Source organism: Haemaphysalis longicornis, unplaced genomic scaffold, assembly GCF_048455015.1.
Source record: "Haemaphysalis longicornis isolate Haplotype H1 unplaced genomic scaffold, Haemaphysalis longicornis Haplotype H1 scaffold_2, whole genome shotgun sequence".
Taxonomy (NCBI): Eukaryota; Metazoa; Arthropoda; class Arachnida; order Ixodida; family Ixodidae; genus Haemaphysalis; species Haemaphysalis longicornis.
Window position 1 is genome coordinate 11,737,148 of NW_027526295.1, and position 22,696 is coordinate 11,759,843.

Sequence of the window (22,696 nt, forward strand, 5' to 3'; positions counted from 1 at the left end):
TAGCGACATCCTTGTTTCACTTTCTAGTGTATATAGATTCGGCGTGCGAAGAAGAAAAAAATCGAAAGGAAAGGGGAAGGGAGGGATGCGGAACTCGGACAATTTCGGGGGTGTTCTGACACCGTAGTCCTTCCACGCCGGCTACTGCAAGCTGCTGCACTTAATCTCACGTTTAAAGCGAAGCCTCTATGATGGAGACCGTCCCGTCCCCGAAACGCACTGCAGGAATGCCAACTGCACGCAGGGGACTTGACGAGCAGCGCCTCAAGGAGAAAACGCGGTCGGAATGGAATCCTCCCGTCGTGAAGTCTACCCGGTTGCGGCATTCCGACACGGTCGAAGCAGTTCGGACTCAGGTTTCCCGGGAGAAAGCTTAAGCATCTTTCTCTGAAGAAAGGGGCTTCGATTTTCCTGCAACAAATCCGGCGATGCTCATCAATCAGCGTGTCTCTGTCGGCCGGCACCTGTCGGTCGTCTCACTTCATGGCTGTTGTCGAAGTAGGTCTGTCATCTTCACTTTTCCTTTCTTGTTTTCTCTTGTCGGTCTCTTGCCGCGCGAGCGCAAAAATAGGTCCTTGCAAGCATGCCTCGCGAGTCCCCCTTATCCCTTTCTCTCCGCCGTTGCAGGGAACGCGCCAGAACAACAAAAATCCATGGCGCTGAAACTTACGCCCACACTCGCACACATTCGATTGGTGGCGGGGTTTCACGCGCCGAAGCTACACAGGCGATGAGGTGCGTGGAGGCCTCCGGATTAACTTTGACCACCTGGGATATCTGACACACGCTGACATCTAGAACACAGCGGCGTTTTCGCTTTTCACGTCCTTTCGGTCAGGACTCAGTTTCGCAACGAAACGAAAGGGCTCAAACAAGCACGCCACGCACTTGGTGCCCTGCTGCACTGGCGCAGTCCTTCCTATTCCGCTGCCCTGCAGCCGAAATGCTGTATTGGGCAGACGGGGCGATGCCTGAATAAGAGAGCAGCGCTCAGCAGCGGAGGGCGGCTGCAACGGCACTTGCCTGCAGGCCAACAATGTCGTAGGTGCAAATGCACCCCAGCTTAGGAAAAAGCGCCGGTTTTGCGCAGATGAAGCTGCCAACACGAACGAGAAAACGAGGCTTTGGCCATGTGGCACCGCCCAAAAAAACAAGTGCGGTTCTTGAACCAAAGATTGTCTGTCCCGCACGCGTGTAACTAAAAAAATTCTCTTTTTTTTTCTTTGTTTCTGGAGCATGTGCCGTAACGTGTGTATGTGTGTTTAGTAAAAATCTCAGTTGAAGTCTAACGTTCGTCCTGTGTTTTTCTTCCATCTGTGTTCCCTCCTTAGCGCTATAGCATACAATGTACCCGGGATACTGGACCCTCTTACCCAGTTCCACCCCTGCAGCGGCTCAAACTGCAAGAAATAAATTCCCGTTTGCAGCTGAAGTTGGTTCAAAGGAATAAAGTGACATAAAACGCGGTCAGTGGCAAGTCGGCTGGTTTTACAGGTTATTGATGTTCGCGGTAAGTCGGTAATGCGCATGCTGCTAATATTTTAAACGCACGAACCGGTACAGCCGCCCGGCGCCCGCGTTCTGCGCGCGACCAATGCCGGGGGGGGGGGGGGGGGGGGGAAGCGAAACAGGAGCACGGTTCACACGCAGCGCCGATCGCGCGACAGAGCGTGGGCGGCAGAGGCAGAAACACGAGCCCCGCGGCGGCGCGTGATGCTGCCGGCTCCTTCCCGCTCTCCCACGGGATTCTGGCACAACAAAGCTAGCCGAGGCACGCGGGACGGCCGATCAGATGCACGCCGACGAGTCCGCGCCCAACAGACCCAGAGCGTGCACCGCGCACGGATCCGGCGGAGTCCAGGCCCGCACTGCGCCTCTCGGAGCTCGACCACGGGCTCGGCAACCCACGGAGAAAGAAAAGTATTCTTCCCGACAGCAGTGGGTGGAGATGCTGACCAGTTCTGACCTCTCCGATCAGCAAACGTTGGTCGAGAGAGCGAAGAAGGCCGGTAGACTCCAAGGGGTCCTGGACTGAGGACTCCTCTCACCGGGCGGGTGCCCCTGACACCAGCACCCTGCTGTTTAATGAAAGTTTATTCCTCCTCCTCATCCTTCCCGACCGGTCGCGGAATAAATGGGCCCAACTTCAAATGGTCCCACCACTACTGCACCGATGCATGAGCGCCTGTATGAGAAGGAAGGGGGTCAATGTATTTGTTTGTATTTGTGCACAATGTATTTTGCATCTGTTGATATATAATTTGCTAAGGCTGATATATAGTTTACTAAGGCTGAATTTACTTGAGTGAAATGCGGTATACAATTTTTTTCTCGCACACTTACGTCCTCGCGTGCTTCCTTTGCTCGCCCTTTTTTTTTTTTTTTTTTTGCTATTCCGAATACCAGGCAAACCAGTGGCAGACATTTCAATCAAAATCAGCGTGTACTGGGCAGCCCTCGGCCGGTGTTTGAAGCGAATACAATAACGGGCTGCCATAATTTTCTTATTTATTGGCTCTAAGTGCACTCGCTTCGGTAACGTATTTCTTTGCTTGAGATGGCCCTCTTTAGAAGAAATTGGGCATGGTGCCGACTGTCGCGACAGCCTGGCCTGACCAGTGGCTCAGCCGATGCTCGCGATCAGACGTCGGCATGTCTCGAGACTGTGCCTGTCACCGACCTCGCTTACTAGCGGCGTCCCGCGACAGGTGCGGCTTCCTGGAACACGGCCGAACTCACAAACTATCTTGAACGGGAAGGGAGCATGTGGTCTGGCCGTGCGTGGAAATCCACGATTAGAAACAGAAATAGTTGCGGTGACTGAGAGAACTTCCGAGGGGGAGGGAGGGGGCAGAGAACTCACTACGTGAAGTGCTCGCTCACAAGAAACTACGGGCGCTCCTTTCTGAGCCATGCCTCTGGGTATTCTGTAAATCATGGATGGAGCCGCATGTTTCCCACGTGGCTACTTTTTTTCCCCTGTGTTTGCAAGTAACCCATTCATTTGTTACATAGTGACAAGGCAGATAATTAAAACAACGATGTTTTGATAAACTAAAAAGTCGAAAACAGAAAAAAGGAAAACATTACAAAAATCCATTAACGGAACAGAGAGATATGGAATAAATAAGAATATTCGTCTTCAACGTATAAAAAACGCGAAGACAAAAATAAAAAATCCCGGAGAAAAACGGCGGAAATACGAATGAAAAAATTCCCCAAACGGGCCAATTGTGTAATATTCCCTGCACTAGCTCAAAAATGCATGGTTGGCAGAAATACCGCGTTTAACCGTTGTAATAGCGTAAACTGAGATAACCGGTTTAATGGAACCTGAAAAATAAAGAAAACAGAAATTGAAAAGCTAAATAAATTGTAAACTGCACTCCAGCAAGATACAAAAAATTTGAACAGAGAACCCACGTGAAGTTTTATAGAATCATTTTGCCTCAAGAGGTGCCTGGGACCATTTCTTCGGGGACCATAAGTTCGTAGTATCGAGCTGGGACCATTTGTTCTTACACCCCTTCCCGACACGGCCGATTCTGCAGACGCGGCCCTCGCGTCCATTCACGCCTCCAGGGCCGAATATCACGGAGCAGTGTCGCTGCAAGAATAAAATCCGGGGAGAATGGAGCTCTGCGGACCCTCAGTTTCAATTCGAAGCCATCCTTGAGTTGGCAGAATGTGTGTGCGTGTGTGTGCGGAGCCTCCGGCGCCAATGGCCGCTGTTGCGGAGCAGTGCCAGGGAGCTCGAGGAGGCTTGGGAGCCAAGAGTCGAGTAAAATGCCGAGTGCGCGCGGCAGTGAAGCAACCAGGGCGTCCTCCGCGGCGCTGCTGGCAAGTGTGACACGTTGTCCGCTACGAGAGAAGGCGCGCGTTCTTCGCGAGCCCCGGCGGTGGTGACGCTCCTGCCTGCGTCGTCACAACCCTCCTGACGCTGAGCGCATTCGCCTCGCCTCTGTCCGGCACCGTATTCGTCAGGCGGTGGTGGGGTGCACAAATAACGCGTGGCATCAACATGACGCCGTTCAGGGCCAATGACTAGGCACCCAGATTCTTTACAGGGACGGAACCACCAGGTGTGATTGCATGGAGCTACTTATTATATATGATCAACCGTTGAGGCGATGTAACCACGTCTGCGCAGGCACGCAGTATGAGCACGTGTCTAGTATCAACTTCGCCATCGGTTTTTCGACGAGCGCCGTCGAGGCCGCGCCGGGCTAGAAAATAATCAGGCGGCGCAGCGTACGCCTGGGCACGCGGAAGAAGGTATGCAGAACAGGCCCGTCTGTATCCACGGTGCGCCTAAATAACCCAAGGCCGCTTGCGCCGCAAAGCTCGGCCATGGAGACGTCGTCGTTCGTGAGCTCATTGTGTTGCCCAGCGCATCGGGAGAGGCCCGGAAGACAGTGAGATTACGTCACCCCGCTTCAGAAACGCCAGCACTGAGCACGCGTAAAAATAAACGAGTCATGACGGGAACATCCCGGAGAAGCCGCTCAGAAGGAAATCGGCGAAGGCCAGCGGGGCTCGAGTCCGGCAACGGGAGAGAGAAGCCGAGTCGGAGGAGCGGCTGAGGACAGGCCCTCAAAGAGGCGGGTCGAGACATCTCCATTGCCCAGCCGAGACTGTGCTGGTCTAACTTCACCTGCTCAAGGGGTGTTTCGAACGGCGGGCGACTTCGGTGGTGGCGCACGCTCCATTCCCGACGCCTCGCGTTTCAAAGACACGCGCGGCCTCGGGAGGAATCAAAACAGCCGTACGAGTTTCGCTCTGCAAAAACCGTCGTCCATCAGCGAGGCAAAAGAACGCCCCACGACGTGTCCCGGCCGGTGCCTGGGAAGGGCGCGGTGCTGCCCTGCTGCTCCGGCGACCTTCGGCCCCGCAACGGAAAAGACGCGCCCTCGCAAAGCACCTTCTCCCAGTGCGTACGGTGTCGCCATTAGAGTGATTCTAGTTCTGTGGCAATACGAGAGGCAGTGCATCGCTCTCCGAAGAACCGCTTGGGGCCAACGCATCCATCGTGCCATCCCTTCCAACCAGCAGAAACATCCAATTTCGTGCCGTTACATCCAACCAGCAGAAACATCCAATTCTAGCCACTGCATCCAACGTGCCATTACCTCCAAAGCGCCATTACATTCAACGTGCCATTACATCCATCAAGCAACTTCGTCCAAAGTTGTGTCATTACATCCAAATTCGGCAAGCACATCCAATGCGCCACCACATCCAATGTTTCATTACATCCAGCGCGTAATGTCCTGCTGCCTAACATAGCTACATTTCTCGGCTTAATTAAACGCAGTCTGACTAAACTCCGTGAATGGAGTGTTTTAGCGTAGCGAGCAGCGTGCGCTACGCTACGCCTACTCTTCCACGTGTAAATGTTGTTTGGTACGAGGAATAATTGCACCCACTACAGTTAATCAGTCCTAATTTGAGTGCCGCCGTGAAAACGGCAGGTGGTGAAGACGGTTTTTTGAGAGGCTCTGGGTTTTGTAATAAACATTGTAACATTGAGTGACACAACAGTGAGCTTTGTAACACTTTAATGCTACTGTTCCGACTGATAATTTTTTGCTCACTGCAGTGTTAAACCATCTCACTCTCATTTATAAAAGTTAGGTGTTTACTTTCTTTAACAGTGCGTAAGAAATATTTTCCGCAGCGATCATGCACGTCAAAGCAGCGTCCCCGAATATGAGTGACGTTGGATCGCGGCTCATAGGTGTCTCTGAAGCTCACATTCGGTACTTTTGTAAAATAATTATTTATTTATTTATTTATTTATTTATGTATTTATTTCAGTTCGCAGACTCTCTTTTCGTTCCTTCATATGGCGTAGCATGCTAAGCGATATGGCTCGGCTAACCTCACTTTTACCATTAAATGCATTCTCTCTCTCTCTCTAGAACTTCGCTACTCAGAAAAAAAATTAAAATAATATCTTTAAGGAATTGAGTAATCAATTAAAATAACATTTACGAGAAAAGCAAGCAAAGGAAAGATGATCGAGGAACTATCCTCAACAAAAACCTACAGGAGAAATCGCTTGAAGGGTATGCGGATTCATAAGTAGGCATAAATATTCCCAAGAGCACAGATACCGTCTTTTAAAAAATAGATCCTGGAGATCCTGTCTAAAAACAAATCAAAATAAAAATACCAATTTACATGTTCATGCACCGAAAGCTCCTTAAAACCTGTAATTTTTTTTATTCTGGACCGAGATTTTGGTCCGAAGGGGCTGCGGAATTCCGATGGACGTTCGCCGTGGTGGACAGCCACCAGACTTCCCCGAATTCCTCTCGACGCTTGGGAAGTGGGGAACGAGCGTGCATGGCGCCTGCTTGCGCGGGAGCTCACCCAAAACTCTCGCCCTTGGATTGGGCCACCGATGCCCCTTGTGTGCCTAATTACGCGCTGCAACTTCGGCTAGCCAAGGCAAGGGGGTGCCAAGGCACTATTTTTTCCCCGCAGAACGTGCGGGAGCGAAAAATATCATCATCATCATCATCATCACCACCGTAACTACGCCCCCTGCAGGGCAAAGGGCTCTCCCATTATTCTCCAATTACCCCGGTCCTGTGCTAACTGCGACCAATTTATCCCCGCAAAATTCTTGATCTCATCTGCCCACCTAACTTTCTGCCGCCCCCTGCAACGCTTGCCTTCTCTAGGGATCCACTCTGTTACCCTTAATGTCCAACGGTTATCTTGCCTTCGCATTATATTATATGCCCTGCCCACGTCCATTTCTTCTTCTTAATTTCTACTAATGTGTCCTTAACACGCGTTCCTTTCCCTACCCACTCCGCTCTCTTCTTGTCCCTTAATGTTACACCTATCATCTTCCGTTCCATTGCTTGCTGAGTCGTCCTCAATTTAAGTTGAACCCTCTTAGTGAGCCTCCAAGTTTCTACCCCGTAGGTGACTCCCGGTAAGATGCAGCTGTCATACACTTTCTTCTTCAGGGCAATGGTAGGCTGCCATTTATTATCTGAGAATGTTTGCCATATGCACTCCACCGCATTCTTATCGTTATAATTATCTCTGCCTCTTGGTTGGGATCCGGGGTCAAAACTTGGCCCAAGTTTTGACCACTTCCACTACCTTGCCCCCTATCCCAAACTGCTGTGCTGTCCCGAGGTTATTGATCATTACTTTGGTTTTCTACATATTAATTTTCAGGCCCAAGGTTCTACTCTGTTCGTCCAGTGCGGACAGCATGCTTTGCAATTCGTCCCCCGAGTTACTTAGCAAGCCAACGTCATCAGCAAATCTGAGGTTACTGAGGTATTCTCCATTAACCCTTACTCCCACCTGTTCCCAATCCAACGCTCTGAATACTTCTTGTAAACATGCTGTGAATAACATTGGAGAGATTGCGTCTCCTGTCTCACGCCCTTCCTTATAGGTATTTTATTGCTCTCCCTATGGAGGATGATGGTAGCTGTGGACCCATTGTAGACATCCTCTAGTATTCTTACATAATGCTCATCTACCCCCTGGTTCCGTAATGCCTGAATGACTGTCATGGTTTCGACCGAGTCACATGCTTTCTCATAATCTATGAAGGCTATATATAGGGGTTCAGTATACTCAGCGCACTTCTCTATCACCTGATTGATTGTGTGAATATGGTCCATTGTTGAATAACCTTTACGGAACCATGCTTGTTCTTTAGGTTGACTGAGATATAAGGTTGCAGAAATGCTGCCAGCGATTACCTTGGTAAGTACCTTCTAGACGACTGACGGTAAGCTGATCGGCCTGCAATTTTTCAAGTCCTTCATGTCACCTTTCTTATGGATTAGGATGATGTTCGCGTTCTTCCAAGATTCCAGTAAACTTGCGGTCATTAGGCATTGCCTATACAGGTTTGCCAGTTTTTCAAGTATAATTTCTCCGCCATCCTTCAAGAGCTCTATCACTACATCACAACTCGACCTCTATCATCCTTCAAGAGCTCTATCACTACTCGACCAGCCCTAATCGTTTGGCGCAGCTGTTGCCCCGCTAATCCTTCACAGCTATTGCCCTTTCCCGGCTGGGGCACCTATTTTCTGCACGTCATGATACCTCACGACGCTCGTGCTTGAAACGTAGAGAGCGAGGCGTTAAAAGAGGCGGTCGCAACCTAAGTACGGCGCCATCTGGGGACGTCGTCTGCCGTAATCGCTTGGACGCGAGCGCTCAGCTATGGGCGCGTCTTGAACGAAGCCCGCCCCGTCGCTTACGAAAGCAAGACCCGAGAAAGCTCCAACGCCTCTCGAAGGCGAGTTGGTCAATCAAGTGGCGCGGTCGTTGCAGTTCGCGCGGCGACCGGGCACGGCATGCCAGCAGCGCCCACACCCGACTGCAGGCTCACACTATGCACGCATGCGCCGACGCGCGACGAGCGCGTTTCGCGGCCGGCCTTGAATGCTGCTTCCCCTCGGGTGCCTTTTCGCAAGAGGCAGGCGATTTCCATACACATCCTCTCGCTCGGACCCCCGACTGCTATTGCGACGGGATTCGACGTTTTCCCCCTAAGCTTGGGGGGCGGCATTTATTTCGTTGAGTGCCCAAAATGGGGCCTTTCGCGGTGACGACGGCGCCCCACTGGGCCAGAAATATGCCCACCACGTACACGGTACTAGTGCTGCATTGTGAGGTAACGAATGTGCGGGCTGCCACCCCCGAAATGAAGGCAAGATGTTTCAGTCCCGGCTCTGCGGGAGCATGCGTTCGCAACTGACGAGAGAGAAAAGCGGCAAACCCGCGTCGAGCGCTTTAATGCCACGGGCGCAGGTTCCGCAGGATCGGGACTGTCGCGGCTGGATACGGGCGCTCCGGGAGCTACCAAATGGAGGCGTCAGAGAAGAAGCAAAGGCAGTGGACATTTTCACATAACGCACGACTGGTGGACACTATCTATTGCAATAGCTGCTCCGGTGGCCAACTCAATCCGACGCCACGACACCCCCGTCCACTGCCGAAATCGCTCGCTTTTTTTCCTACACAGTAACGTCTCTAATTCGGTGTATCCCAGCTTTCATTTATTTCGAGAGAGTAGCCTAGTGGCTACTTACCGGTGCGTGCTGTAAGCGCGGAGCCCTCGGTCACGGAAAGACAGAACGATCTTTCTTCAAGTCTGGCGCCGGACCCAGCTCGGTGCGACAGATGAGTGAGGTCTGAACGAAGTGCTAGATCCACCGAAATCCCGTGCGTCGTCCCTTATTTCTGGAGGCACGGTGTAAAGTCAGCCAGGGCTCGGCGGAATGTGCCTGCTGACGCAGCTGCGAAACAGCGCGACGCCGTGCGGCAACTGAGCGGAACGTGGTGGCGCCGGGCGTGTCCGCCGGGCTGGCCGCGTCCCACGGGTCTTCGGCGTCAGGAAATCGCGGTGCCAACAAAGGGGGCACGCGGGATTGCCTCATCCTGGCCCGAAGATGATCTGGCAGACATCCGTAACCGGGAACGGTATGCCTCCAGCGGCACCGAAGAAGCAGGCAGTTCAGAGGGAGAGAGAGGGTCGTTGGAAGCAGACAACGGGGCAAGACAACGGTTCTCCTCTTGGGCCGCGCAAGGCCGGAAGCGGGCGAGTGACGTCACGGAGAGGTTCCTCGGCCACTCCGCAGGCGCGCCGAGTCGACGACCCCGCGGGAGGAGGGACGGCGGCAGCGTTTCCGTGGAGGTGGCGAAGCGGATGCAGCAGTGGCCGCCGAGGCACGCGCCGCCCGTGCTTGTCCACCACGCGGCAGCTTACCCCAACTGTGTACAGCCGCACTAAACGCTTTTGTTGCTCCGAAAAATGAACGAACCCGCCGCGGTGGCTAACGCGTTGAGCCCAATGACACCTGTTCGACTCCCGGCCGCGGCGGCCGCTCTTCTGACAAAGGCAAAAAGCGAAACCCCCCCGTGTCAAATATCGGCGCGCGTTAAAGACCCCCAGGTGGTACGAACTAATCTGGAGCCTCTACTACCGCGTGCAACAGGAAACTGTTTTAGAATAAAGAAGCGAGCTCAACTTCAAGGGCTCGTCTTCTCCTTTGCCCTAATGTGCGCGACCAACCGTATCAGGACCTGGTTCACAGAGTGAAACGACGGCCGGGTTCGGCCACAGCTAGTAAGTGCGATTTGGAACATATTAATCAATCGATTGGCCATCCTGCAAGAAAATCAAGAAAGCAGCGCGTTTTAGCTCTTGCCTCGGTTTTTGCCATTGCTTGCCATTCAATGCCGCCGCTCCTGGGGCCGAACAGTGGTGCATCTTCCCGTCTAACCAACACAGCTTCGTTTGCATGCCTGCGCAAACGACACGCTGACGACAATCCACGTGCTTCGTTTTGTGTTTCGTTGTACATGTGTTTCCCTTTCTACCGTCACTGTTTACCATCGCACAGAGCGTCGACCTCAGTTTACTGGGCGCCGTCATGAGGACCCCTCGTTCGCCAGTTTTCTCTGATTTTGTCCGCTACCCGATGCACGTAAGGAATAACGGCCGTGCGGCGTTTTTCCTTCTCTGTTTCTCCGTGAAGTGCCGGTTTGTTCCATTTTTGTTTCCTGAGGTCCTGCAACAGGGATTCAGCGCTGCCAGATAACAACCGAGGCTGATAACCTGCGGCTCCTGGTCTGCTGATTTGGGTGTCAAAACTGACGCAGTCAACTGAATTCTTTCACTTTAACACCCACGGCTACACGTGAGGCGACTTCCGCTTTGGCGTCCCAATACTTTCTTTTCCTACATCCAGGCGGATACGACTTCTGCCCATGCTGGGATCGCTTGTTTTAACCCGGCCATTTGCTTGTACATGTGTACCGTGATCGGAGTGCCAGTTAAAGTGAAGCCAATTTCGTTTTTGGTTTCAGAAAGCTGGCGAACGAGGGGGCGCTGAAGTCCTCATGACGGCGCCGAGTAAACTGAGGGAGCTCTGTGCGATGGTGAATAGGGACGGCAGAAAGGGAAACACATGTAAAACGAAGGTCGTGGATTGCCGTCAGCGTGTCATTTGCGCGGACATGCAAACGAAGCTGTGTTGGTCAGACGGGAAGACGCATCACTGTTCGGCCCCAGGAGCGTGCAAATTCACTAAAGACGAATGACGGCGGCCAGTTGCGTTCGCACTGTCGCCATTGTAATTCCAGTCATGACCAGTGCCATATCATTCGGGGATATGCACACGTGAAATTTATGAAGGTTCTCAGAGGGGCGACAAATTGTGTAAGCGAACCATGTGTCGTATTGCATGAAAATGAAATCAGGTATCTTTTCAATGAATAACTGGGCCGTACTTTTAGAAGACGCTATTTGCCTCTTTTTCCTTTTCCCTTTCCATTGCTTTGCAGATGCGTATTTGGGGCGCCTGCGAGCAATAAAAACGGGTTGTTATAGTCAGCGCCGTGTGTGTGTCTCCTACTGTGTAACACACTGTACTGTGTGTTAGTTCGCGCTGTTTCTCAAGTTTCTATTTTTTTGTTGTTCGCGTAACAATTTAGGCTACCTGTGGATGGTTGCAACTGTTACTGTAGTTGCAGAAACGGAACCACGCGATGTTAAAAAAAGAGCACCGGGCATGGTCCGCAATAACCACACCGTTCAGTAACTCGGAAAGAAAAATGCCCCACTGCATAGAAAATCTGCTGGTGCCGATCAGGGCTGTAGGCAGAAAGTTTTTAGGAGGGGCTTACACGCGGAAAGGAACACTGAGCCTGGCTTACGCGCGGCCTGGAAAGCATTTCGGAGGGCGTTTGAAACCGCAAATTCTAGTGCCGACGCAACTTTCGAACAAACACGCGCACAACACATTTTCAAAGGTTGCCACGAGGCGAGCCGCAGCTGACGGCTACGGTTAGATCCGATCAGAGAAAACAGACGCTGCGGCGGGGATCGAACCCGCGTCCTGCTGCACGTGCAACGCCTTGGCCGCTCTGCAGGCACGTCCTCGGCAGTTTGTCGTCGTCGCGTCATTCAGAACTAAACCTGGATGTAACGAATTGCTGGGTTTAACGAAGTTTTTAAATTCCCCATTCCCACCCCCATTGAAGCCCATATGTTTGCGATCTCTATGTAACGAAACGTCGCTGCGGTTAACCTTGCTATCGAAGTAGCTAAGCTGAGTCAGTCATTGTTTTTTGCACTTTTTCGGCCGAGCAAATGAACTAATTTAGCGAATACTAGCACTGCGGTACGGAGCCAGCAGCAATGAAATTGTCTTTAATCGGCTAAACACGAAATTCGTCATGATGATGATGATTATGAAAAACGGAGGGATAGCACCACCCCACGGCCAACGTGGCAGTCACTACTAGTTTTGCTTGTGTCTAAGAGAGACACCGCACCAGCTAGCAAGACCGACCACCCTTCAGGTTCTGTTTTTCCCCGCACCGCGAACTACCGGGCGTTTCCACGTGGGAGCGCGTTTCCGGTTCCAGACTCGAGTTTGGAGGTGCTAGGCCGTCCTGTCGGCGTTTAGTCGCGCGTCTCGACACCTATCTGTGGTATCGCTTCGTCGGTGATGAGTGCTGCTGCTAGAGAACGAGAAAGTTGCGTCTTTTCAAGAAAAGCGCCCAATTTTAAATGCCGTATCCGCTAGCGAGAAAGAAGGATGTTGCCGCTGGTATATTATCCCCCTCAACAATCTTGAGTGCCGTAAAGAGCATCAAGTTCGCAAAAAAGTACCCTTTCAGCATAAGTTGCCTTCTTGTAACGCGTTAAGGCGCCGAAAAGTGCCAAAAGGCATCAGTTACGTTTGGTAATACGGGGATGAGTGACCTTACTTCTGTGAAGCGAGCCCGTGCGAAAGCTGAGGCACAACTGACGCCGTTTTTCGCTGCGAAATAAATCCACGAAGGGCGAGTTCACCTTCCCTGGTGTCTACCATTTTGGTTTCGTCTCTTCTTCATTCCCGACAGCCTTAACTCGAAACCTGCATCTAACGAAAACCTGGTTGCAACGAAAAATTGCGAAATTTTTGTCAACTTCGTTACAGCTAGGTTTAACTGTACCTAGAATGAAGTGTGCGCGTATACTCCCATCTAGCCACGCCTCCCGGAAGCACCGCTTCAGGAGCTCCAAAAACTACTCGGCTAGGCAGAGAGCTTTACCGTGGCGCAAAGCGTAAAAATAAGTTCCCGTTCATCGGTGGATTAGTGTCGCGAATACTACAATATACCACTGGCAGCAGAAGCAGCAGCAGTTGCTTATACTGACAAACAAAACGCCAACAGCGCTGAAAAACACGTCTCAACGCCCTACACACTTTTGTAATGATTTGTGACGTCACGAGGCTCGAACAGTCAAGATCGCGATTTGTGGAACTTGACTAGGCGTGTCTCTGCAACGTATACACTGAGTAGGGACACGTGAGGTAAACGTAAGCGGGGCCTTAAACGCATGCTCTCTTTAAAAGACCTCAGAATAAAATAGCGTGCCTCAACTGCGTACCGGTATGCGTGGGCTTTGTTTCAGTTTTTGTTTTGTTTAAATATCCCGCCTTGCGCAGGCGCATGTCCTGCCGCGCCGATACATTTAGCCAAATGAGGCGTTATTAGCGCATTTATTCGCCCTCCCTGCTCCTGGGCCGCAGCCTCCTGAGAACACTCGGCTTGCTGTTGCTTCACGTCGCCTGCTGCACTAGGAGGACGCGCCCTACGTATGAAGTGGTTCCAATCCCCGCGACAGAAGTGAAGGCCTTCGTTGATTGTAGGGTTTCAACGCGCCGACGCAACGCAGGCTATGAGGCGCGCCGTAGTGGAGGGCTCCGGATTAATTTTGACCACCTGGGGATCTTTAACGTGCGCCGAAATTTTGTACGCACGGGCGTTTTGGCTTTTCGCCTCCACCTGAAAAGTGGCCGGGAATCGAACCCGCGACCTCTTAGCCACTGAGCCACCGCGGCGGGTGAGTGAAGGCCTTCGGGAAGACGGCAAGGATCGCGTAAACTGGAGCCTGCTTTGCAGCATTGGGCACTTCGTCCCGACAAAGTGCCAGCCTCAATTGCTTATTTCTCAGCCTGAGCTCGCGACCTTGCTATTAGAATCAGTGGATCTCGAGAAATGCGTCCCTCGCGATCGAGCCTGAGTTTCGGCCCCCAGCGACGACCCCGCCTTGCTCCGGCTTCTCTCGCACGTCCCTCCACTGTGCGCTGTTGAGACCGGGAAGGCCGACCCGAGCCGAGCTCCGTCGCCTCCGACATAAGTGTGGTAGCGTGGTGTGAATCGAGCGGCCAGCAGCTGTTGCAGCCGTGAAGAAGTCCAGAAGCCGTAGGCTAACGTAACTGTTTACTTCATAGTGAGAGGTGAGCCGAAGCCAAAGAACAACGCCCCGACGGGCGAGGTAACAGTACAGGACTCGAGCAGAGTGACAGCATTGATTCGCTGCTCAAACAGGAATGGGTTATAGCGCTGGCGGGGGTCGTATTTATACCCAAAAGAGCCAACGGTGAAAACAGCGTTCCCTCTAGATTGTGCACACGCCACGAACGTCACAGGCACACACAACACTCTTTCCAGAGTTCGTAAGCAGTCGGTAGTAGCGGCGCACGCTGAGTCTAACAGAGGGGAGAGAGGAGGTCTCTTCAGCGGACGCGGGGCTTCTGTGTCCTTGGGGCAGTTCTGGGCCTGTTGCCTCGGCACACCATCGAATGTTGATCGCGCCGATAGATAGGCGCTAGAGATCCTGGGTTTGTCGAGACGTGAAAGCATGATGCACCGACACGGGGGAGGGGGGGCATGCTTGAAAGGCGACGTAGTGGAGGCTTCGCCGCACAGCCGAGGAGTGTTGAAACAAAGCCCAACGGCGAGCTCAATCGTAACAGCTCCGCCGGGTGTCCGAGATCCAGATGGATAAAGGTCTTCAACCGTTGTCCAGAGGGATGGTTTTGGAGAGACGTGCTCGCCAGATGACCGACTCCAGGCCTGGTCTGTACGACACCGTGCTGGAGCTTCACCGGGCCGGTCACTGGACGAATGGTGGCCTGCCAATAACGTGTCTGTCGTGGTCTGGCAAGCAACAGAACACAGGAAGACACAACCGCACCGCCGGCAAGTGCGGAGACAAATCCCCACTGAAGCCCTATCAGGCTTTTAGTTGCGGTAGAATACGCTAATAACTAACTACACTAGTTATATTTTAGCCCAGCAGTACTTTAGACAAGCACACAAACTTGAAGGTGACATTTCGCGTGATTGGAAATGTCGCACACAAAAAAATTCCCCGCATTTCCCCGAGGGGAAGAATGTGAAAGTGCGAATGCACGAGTTGAATTTGCGCGGTTCGGCAATGTTCGCGAAAGAGAGATCACACACACACACACAACTACAAAGAAAGAAAGATGCATTTATTCACAGACACCTATTTGTGTTGTCGTTGTACTTGATTGCTAGAGCGGATCTCAGCTTTGAAATTTCGTGTCAGTACTCCTTTAAGCGGGTGCATTAGCCCTTCTCACGCCCGATTCCTGGCCAATCCCCCACGTGGGTATGTGCCATGTCAGCGGCCAGGCAGCGCGCGCCCATCTCCCCCCGTTGCCAAGGAAGACGAGGAGATTCCTGGCCAATCCCCATCTCCCCCCCTTGCAAAGGAAGACGAGGAGATTCCTGGCCAATCCCCCACGTGGGTATGCTATGCGGACATTGCCGGTGGACGCAGGTTCAGGGTCGCTTAAAGAAGTGCATCGCACTTAAAAAATGTAATCGTAAAGGGCGAAACCTGCTTCAGGAAAAATATTGCAATTGAGAAAGTCAGGCGTCTACAGGACATTTCTTGCCTTAAGGACTTCGACTTAAGCCATCAGCATTGCCATTCAGCCGACCGATCGACAACGAATTACTGACTGCTGGAACTGTTGCGCGGCACCGACGGGAGCAGCAGCGCGGGGGTGAGCAGAGACATTCTATCCCTATTAAATTTGTCTGATGCCACCTCTCGTGCTCACCTGTCACTCTCCAACCCAAAGGGGGCCCGTTAATGTGTAACGGCTTGCCGACTAGCAAGACCATCACAGCTGAGCAACAGGAGTTCAAAGACGATGAAAGTTCGACGGCCATGCGCAAACACACGCACGAAGCGGACCGCTCCCCAGCCCAAAAAGCGACATTTTTCTGCTTATCGTCGTTGTGCTAATCTTGCTGCGATAGGAAGGTAGCGTTGCGCGACATGTCTGAGCCCCCCCCCAAATTCCTTCAAATGCGGCGCGTGTTCTAACCGCCGCGTGCTTTCTCGTCTGCGCGGGTAACATACAGGATTTTGGCCCGTGAGCCGTGGCGGCTAACTGTTTGGCAGATGTCTCTGAGTAACAGCTGCCTGCGCAGACTTTGAGCCCTCCCATATATGCAGGTGGAGAACTTTACAATAAAACTAAAACCTTCCAGGCTCCTGTCTATAGATCCTTTGTTTTGCCTAAAATTGAATACGCGAGAGTAGTGTGAGATCCCTACTATCAAAAAGATAAGCATAGGCTCGATATGGTACAGAGACGGGAGGTTCGTTTCATATTTAACAAATATAAGAGAACAGATTCTTCGTCATCCCTTATGCTTGTACATAAAATTCCTTCCCTGGAACAGCGTAGTCCGACTTAAATTTTTGTTTTTACTTTATCGCAACAAACTGAACGTAAATGCGCGCGCAATATATTCAGCCTTTCTTGCGTCGCACATCCAGATCTCAGCATGCACATAACATCCTTCCTCATCAAACTCGCACGAACCTTTTTAAATATTCATTTTTTCCTAGAACTATTGTTGATTGGAATCCGTTGTCTGAAAAAATTGGCGGCGTATCTGCTCCTTTCGTTGCAAATGCCGTCAAAAGACGATAGTCTTTATCGGCTTTTGCGAAGTAAATGACTCCCTTCGCTTTCCCGCTCACCTCTAATGTTGTTCCTCTTGCATCGCGCTCCTCCCAAGGTAAAGACGCCAAAGGTTTGCTTAAATCATTTTAAGTTTCCCGCGTTCCGCTGCTCCAAACCGGGTGTCTCGATGCGAACGCTGCCGCACGGCGAAGACGCGCATACTTCAACGTTTATACTTCAACGTTTATACCCTACTTCAACGTTTATAGAACCGCGTTTCCCTACTCCACGTGCGTTGCAAGCAGAACGTTGAACCTATCTAGTGGAACCTTCAGTAACTGTTGCCGGTTGATTTCTTAAAGGAGCCATGAAGAGAAAATACAACTTCGTTTAATTTAAAAGAACTAGGATTCAGTATCTCACCCAGCTCCATTACACCCACAAAAGATGTTTTTTAACGAAAAAAAAAGCAAGAAGTATTTATAAACTTTCAAACTCTGCGCCACAGTGACGTGTTATGAGCAAGAATGACGTCATACGGGCCAACAATAAAACATAATTTTCAGTGCGTTAAGTGCACGTTAGCATTCAAGTGATGCGTTCAAATGCAACTAGAGGCCCCACTACAGACGTCCAGTCATATGTCGTCACGACAGGTCAGTTAGGCGGCCGCCAATCGCACAAACAAGGTTCCGTGACGTCATAGAAAAGTTGCGGGAAATTGGCTAGGGGGTCGCGACTGCTTCACACGTTTTCTTTAATATCTCCGTTATTTGTTCGAAGATTGCGATGATATTGGTATCATTGTTATCGGGACTAAGCAGTCTTTCTAATAAAGCCAACTTGTATTTTGTCTTCATGGCTCCTTTAAAATGGCGCCAGAAGCTATAGTGGCGCGGGCGACAGCAGGCGACGGCGGGGTAAATTCTTTTTCTGCAGTTGATGAAGTATTTAATTTCGCAAAAGTCAAGCATGTTTGATTTTTTTATAAAGGAACACTGCAAATATAACTTCTGTATTGATTTGTTGTCTCATATTTGCGTAATGTCTTGTACTTCAACAACATTGACAAGTATGAACATTACACCGCACATAGACGGGTAGATTTAGCTGTGACTATATAAGACTATTGCGCAGGCACTGTTTTGCTTTGGCCGGGTGGCTGAATCGAGTCACAGACAGACAGACAGACAGAAATACAGACAGACCAAAATTTCTGGGTTTAAGTAGTCCAAGAAAGACTATCGTTTTTAAAAATTGTTTCATCAGAATCTAAGTGTTTTTGAGAGTGCACTGTTGACTGGTCTCGAAACGCAGTCAACCAGTTAATGACCTTGTCACATTTCTTCGTTATTTTGTATTTTGCCTCTTTTGAAAGGGTGATGTTTTATTGATGCCCTGTTATCCGTTGTTAGCAGTCAAGTATTCTGCACACCTGGCATTGTTTTCGGAGACTTCTATGGTGTCTTCTTGACGTGATGTGTAATGAACCCTTCTGTAAGGTGTGTTATTTTGTTCCTTGGCTGGGTTAAACCATCTTTCAATGTTGTTTTTTTTTACTTCGGGTGCTTGTGCGCCACGTGGCTTCTGCCGTGACACATAAATTGTATATCTGCATCACCATGTTCCCACCTGCATGGTCCTCCGGGACCGCTTTATACTGTAAATAAATAAATAAATAAAGGGTGAATCGGAAAGCAGTGACGGTTAATAAAAGCGGGGTAGAATGTTGGTGGGACGAAAGCAGGGAAGAAGCTAGGAGGATATCCGTCAGACTAGCACGAAAATTCCATAAAGGGTGTTTTCGGGACGAGGTGATTGTACAGTGGCGTTACGACTAGGGTCGCAGTGCAACGCCACCCCGTTTCAAATTCTCTTTTTCTCTCCCTTCCTCTTTTCGTGCGTATGATTGAAGCGGAAGCGGCTAAGCATAGTCAAATCATCATCATCATCATCGCCATGGTTGTGGTCGCATACGAAACGGAATGACGCATCCCGGCCGTGTTGCCATGTTACCACTTTTCCCGCTAAATTTAGCGGATTTTCAGTTCCTTTAAGGAACATTGTGGGCCTCAGGGCTGGCCTACACCGTGGGGCTGGCGGATTTTTTTACAGGATTATGGAACCCCAGGGGATGTCGATGTCTTAGTGATTTTTAGTCCAACTTTAGTGGGTACAGCAAATCCGAGCAAGCAAAAGTTAATATTTTCAAATATACTAGCAGTTTCGTAAGTCAGACAGCGCCAGTAACCCTGTTGACTGTTAATTGTCACTCCAAAGATTACTTTTTCATTTTCGCCTGGTCCCTGTAATGGGAAAATGGCTGTTCTTAGAGGCGGAGTAAAATGAGCATCACGACGAATACGATACGTTCAGGTGTGAGGTCGTGAGCCAGAAGAGACTCGTCCTGCGGAAACAGTAATTTCTTGGCATCGCGTTTCTTGGCGGTGCCTTCGCTCGGCGGCCGCCAATCACACAAGCGAGATTCTGTGACGTCATCGCCACAAAGTGGCTGCTCAGAGCTCACCACTGCTGGCTGGGTTTTACCAACATGGCCATGATTTTTTTTTTTAACTTTGCCGTAAAATTCCTGTCATTGTTATCGTGACAAGGCAGTCTTTCTAAGGAACCAAACACATTTCGCTCCGTGGTACCTTCGAATACCTAGGACAGGGACCTTAAAAACAGCATACTACCCGCCGCAGTGGCGTTGTGAGGCTCAGCCCAAGGACGCTGGTTTGTTTACCGGCCGCTTTTCTGGTGGAGGCGAACATCAAAAATGCGCGTGTGTTCGAGATTTCGGCGCCTGTTGAAGTTCTCAGGTGGTCAAAATTAATCCGGAGCCCTGCACTACACTGGGCGCCTCATCGCCTGTGTAGCGTCGGCGCATAAACCACCTAATCAAAATCAAACCATTCATAAAAACAGCATACGATTTATTTTGTTTTAAAGCGTTGCGTCTCGCAGTACCCTTAGCGCGTTTCATTCAGCCAGAAGCTCTACAGAACATTAAAGCCCAAATTTCAATTGTCCCGCTGCACGGCACGGTGTTCAGCAATGATGCCTTAGTAACACCCAAACGCTGCAGCAACCCAGCAGGAAGCGGAACTGCAGGAGACGAGGCCAGAACGGGCTTTCCTAGATCGCCGACAATCTTGTACTTCTGATCACACCTGCACGCGCTGCACATTTCAATGTGTGCGATAATCGACTACAAACAGACTCGCGCAAAGTGGCCGTGTCGCGCATGCGTGCAGCTGGCCGGGGTGGTGTTTCCCAGCAGAGTCGGCCGGCGGCACACAGCACCCGCCATTCTTACAGTGTGCACTATTTTATGGGAGAAGCCCCTTAGGGGCTGTCGTCGTCGTAGTCGTCGTCTCACGTAGTCGCGGCACTAAAACCTCGGGAAACTCCTTGACGCCTAGCGCTAGGTAGTAACGGGCACTCAAAAACCACCGGGACATTCGTTTGCGCATCGCGCTAGAGAGCTTCGTGCTGCAAAGACACAAGACTTGTACAGCAAAGCTGTATACCTGTACCCCCGAACGCTCAGACAATGCGGCTGGTATCGAACCAACGTCGCTCCGGATGGGGGCTCAGCAGCGCCGAAGCAACCAAGCCACCCCGGCGCCTCGAGAGAAAAATGTACGACAAAGCGCATCTCTCAACATAGCGGCTGCTATCAACTCAACCAAACCAAGGCGTTACCCCTCGACCACGGCAGAAATACAGCCCACAATCACGTGCGGCCATGGGCGATTCACTAGCTGACGCGAGCTGTCCTGAGGCGCGTAGTTTGAACGGGACGTATGGGACCGTGGCGCTAAGCAAGAGGTTTGGCGTTGCTGAACGGGCAGCGGCGCGAACTCGCCTCCGTCTGGCGTTGTCGGGACCGCGTAAGCAGCGGAGTCATTTCTCCGCAAAATGAAGAGCGACATCCGTCGGCAGTACGAAATTCCCTCCCGTTTGCAAATCAGCGCACTGACTGCTTCGGTGCCCCGAAGTGCATATATACTCGAGGCAACTTCCAGCTCACGATGCGGCAAAGACGGAACTCGGAACGCACTTGTTGCGGCTCACCACGTGGCCACAGCCATCGCAATGGCTTTGTGAGGCCCCAACGTTGGCAAATGAATGCGTTTTTACCTTGCAGTCAACGGCGGTGGGAATTACGACTGCGCGCAAATCCTACATGCGCTGTGCGACAGGAGCAAAAGCGAAACATTACGCAGGGTTGGAGACGACACATTTGACGCTCCGATTGCTTGCTGCACAGCCTATCACGTGGGGAGAAGAGGAGAGCTCTCGAGTGGCGCTACGGCAACAATCAGCGCATTCGCGCAAGCACTCCAGCGGAGCCGTTGTGCGAGCGGATTTTGCTCCGCTGCCGACCTCTCTTGGCGTCGTTAAGGGCGCCAATGACCAGGGCCTAGGCGCCTTTCAAGTAAGTGCAAAGGCTTGGAGCAACAAAAATCAGCTGCAATGCCCGCCTCGTCACTGGCAAATGTCACACGGCTCGCCATGTGCACAGAAGGCAATGCGAAAACGAGTAACGCTGTGACGATCCGCTGCTGCTGCCGCGAAATCGTTCCCAGGGAGAGCGGATGAACTGCATTTGTATGCGCAGGTCATCCCGCGTCATTGCCAGTCTAGAAACTGGTCCAAATCGCCCCGGGGCGCATTACCATGCGTCGCGCGTCCCAAGATCTCTGCCACCCGGGCATCCCGAGCGCAAGAAGCGGCTGCGAGCGGGTAACAGCGAACCGGAACCCGGCAGCAACGTCGCATTCCGAAGGCGCGCTGCTCTTACAAGAGGTGTCACCACATCGCCAAGAGGCCTCCGTGGGGAGCACTGATGCTGCCAACGGCTCAGGCGCGCCTACCCGCTGCTTTCACAGCCAGGATAAAGGCCGAGGACGAGGGGGGCCGAACGCGAGGCCCGGACAAAGGCCACCGGGGCCGGCTGAAAGAAACCCCGTCCGTGCGCATTCCTGAGCCCGCGAACGCGCGTCTCCTGCGGCCCGACCACGTCGCCGCGCGAGGCCCGCTGGCCGTGGCGAGCGTGGCCATATGGGCGCGCCGACTGACGGCCCGGGCAGATGATGCTCACCGGTAGTGGGCGAAGCGGCCAGCACCTGGGTCCACTTGTGGTCGCCGCCTCCCAACGTGGACGCGAGCAGGTCCCGGGCCGCGCTGCAGTCTCCGCTCGCAGAACAGAGGGGGGCGCAAGCGAGCACGACCGCGATGGCCAGCGGCGGTATTCCGATCGGCTTCCAACACCTCGCCGTTGGGCGGCACAAGAGGCGATCCCGCCGCGCGACCGGCGAGCACATCATCGCGCACCACTGACGACACCGCACAGCGCCGCCAAACACTCGCACACAAGTGGCGAGAAGCCGCGGCCGGCTGTCGCGCGAGAACTGGCGGACCGGTTTCTCGGGCAGCTCCGCCGCGGCGGGCGCACGTCGGAGGCGCCCTCCGACGGCCGCCCGGAGAGGGTTGAGCGGCGCTCTCGGCCTGGGTCAATATCCCGCCCCTCCCTCTCACCTCGAGGTGGGCAGGACGCAGCTGTTTCATTCATGCTCTCCGGGGCCCAAATTTCGCCGTGCGTGCGGGAGCAGGCGACGCCCCTTGTAACCTAGAGAGCAGCGTCGGCGCAAGGCCGCAGTCCGAACCCGGCGCGCTCGCGGCGTGGCCCCGGAGTTGTCACTGACCGCCGCAGGCCTGCAGTGAGCGGCGGTTCACGTTTCGCGCGCCCTACGTGGGACGATCAGCCGGTCCGCTACGACCTCGCGGCGCGGTAGGCGGCGTGGGCGGCCGACGCCAATGCGGAAACCAGGGCGCGCTGTTGCTTCCCTTTCATTTCGTAAAGGCGACAGTGTGTTTCCAGCGACGCCGGCAACGGTACC

At 52.3% G+C, this 22,696-nt stretch overlaps 1 protein-coding gene across 2 annotated transcripts in view; it reads right to left on the bottom strand.

The window, feature by feature from the left end:
- LOC144168748 (glypican-5-like) overlaps window positions 1-22,490 on the bottom strand; it is a 157,758-nt gene extending 135,268 nt beyond the window's left edge. Inside the window, exon 1 of one of the 2 annotated variants that reach the window (XM_077697707.1) lies at window positions 21,898-22,490. In XM_077697707.1, the coding sequence (XP_077553833.1) occupies window positions 21,898-22,123 (226 nt within the window). In that variant the 5' untranslated portion in view covers window positions 22,124-22,490. The remainder of the gene's footprint in view (window positions 1-21,897) is intronic. The other variant, XM_077697708.1, reaches the window with a different exon arrangement.
- Window positions 22,491-22,696: the final 206 nt, after the last annotated feature.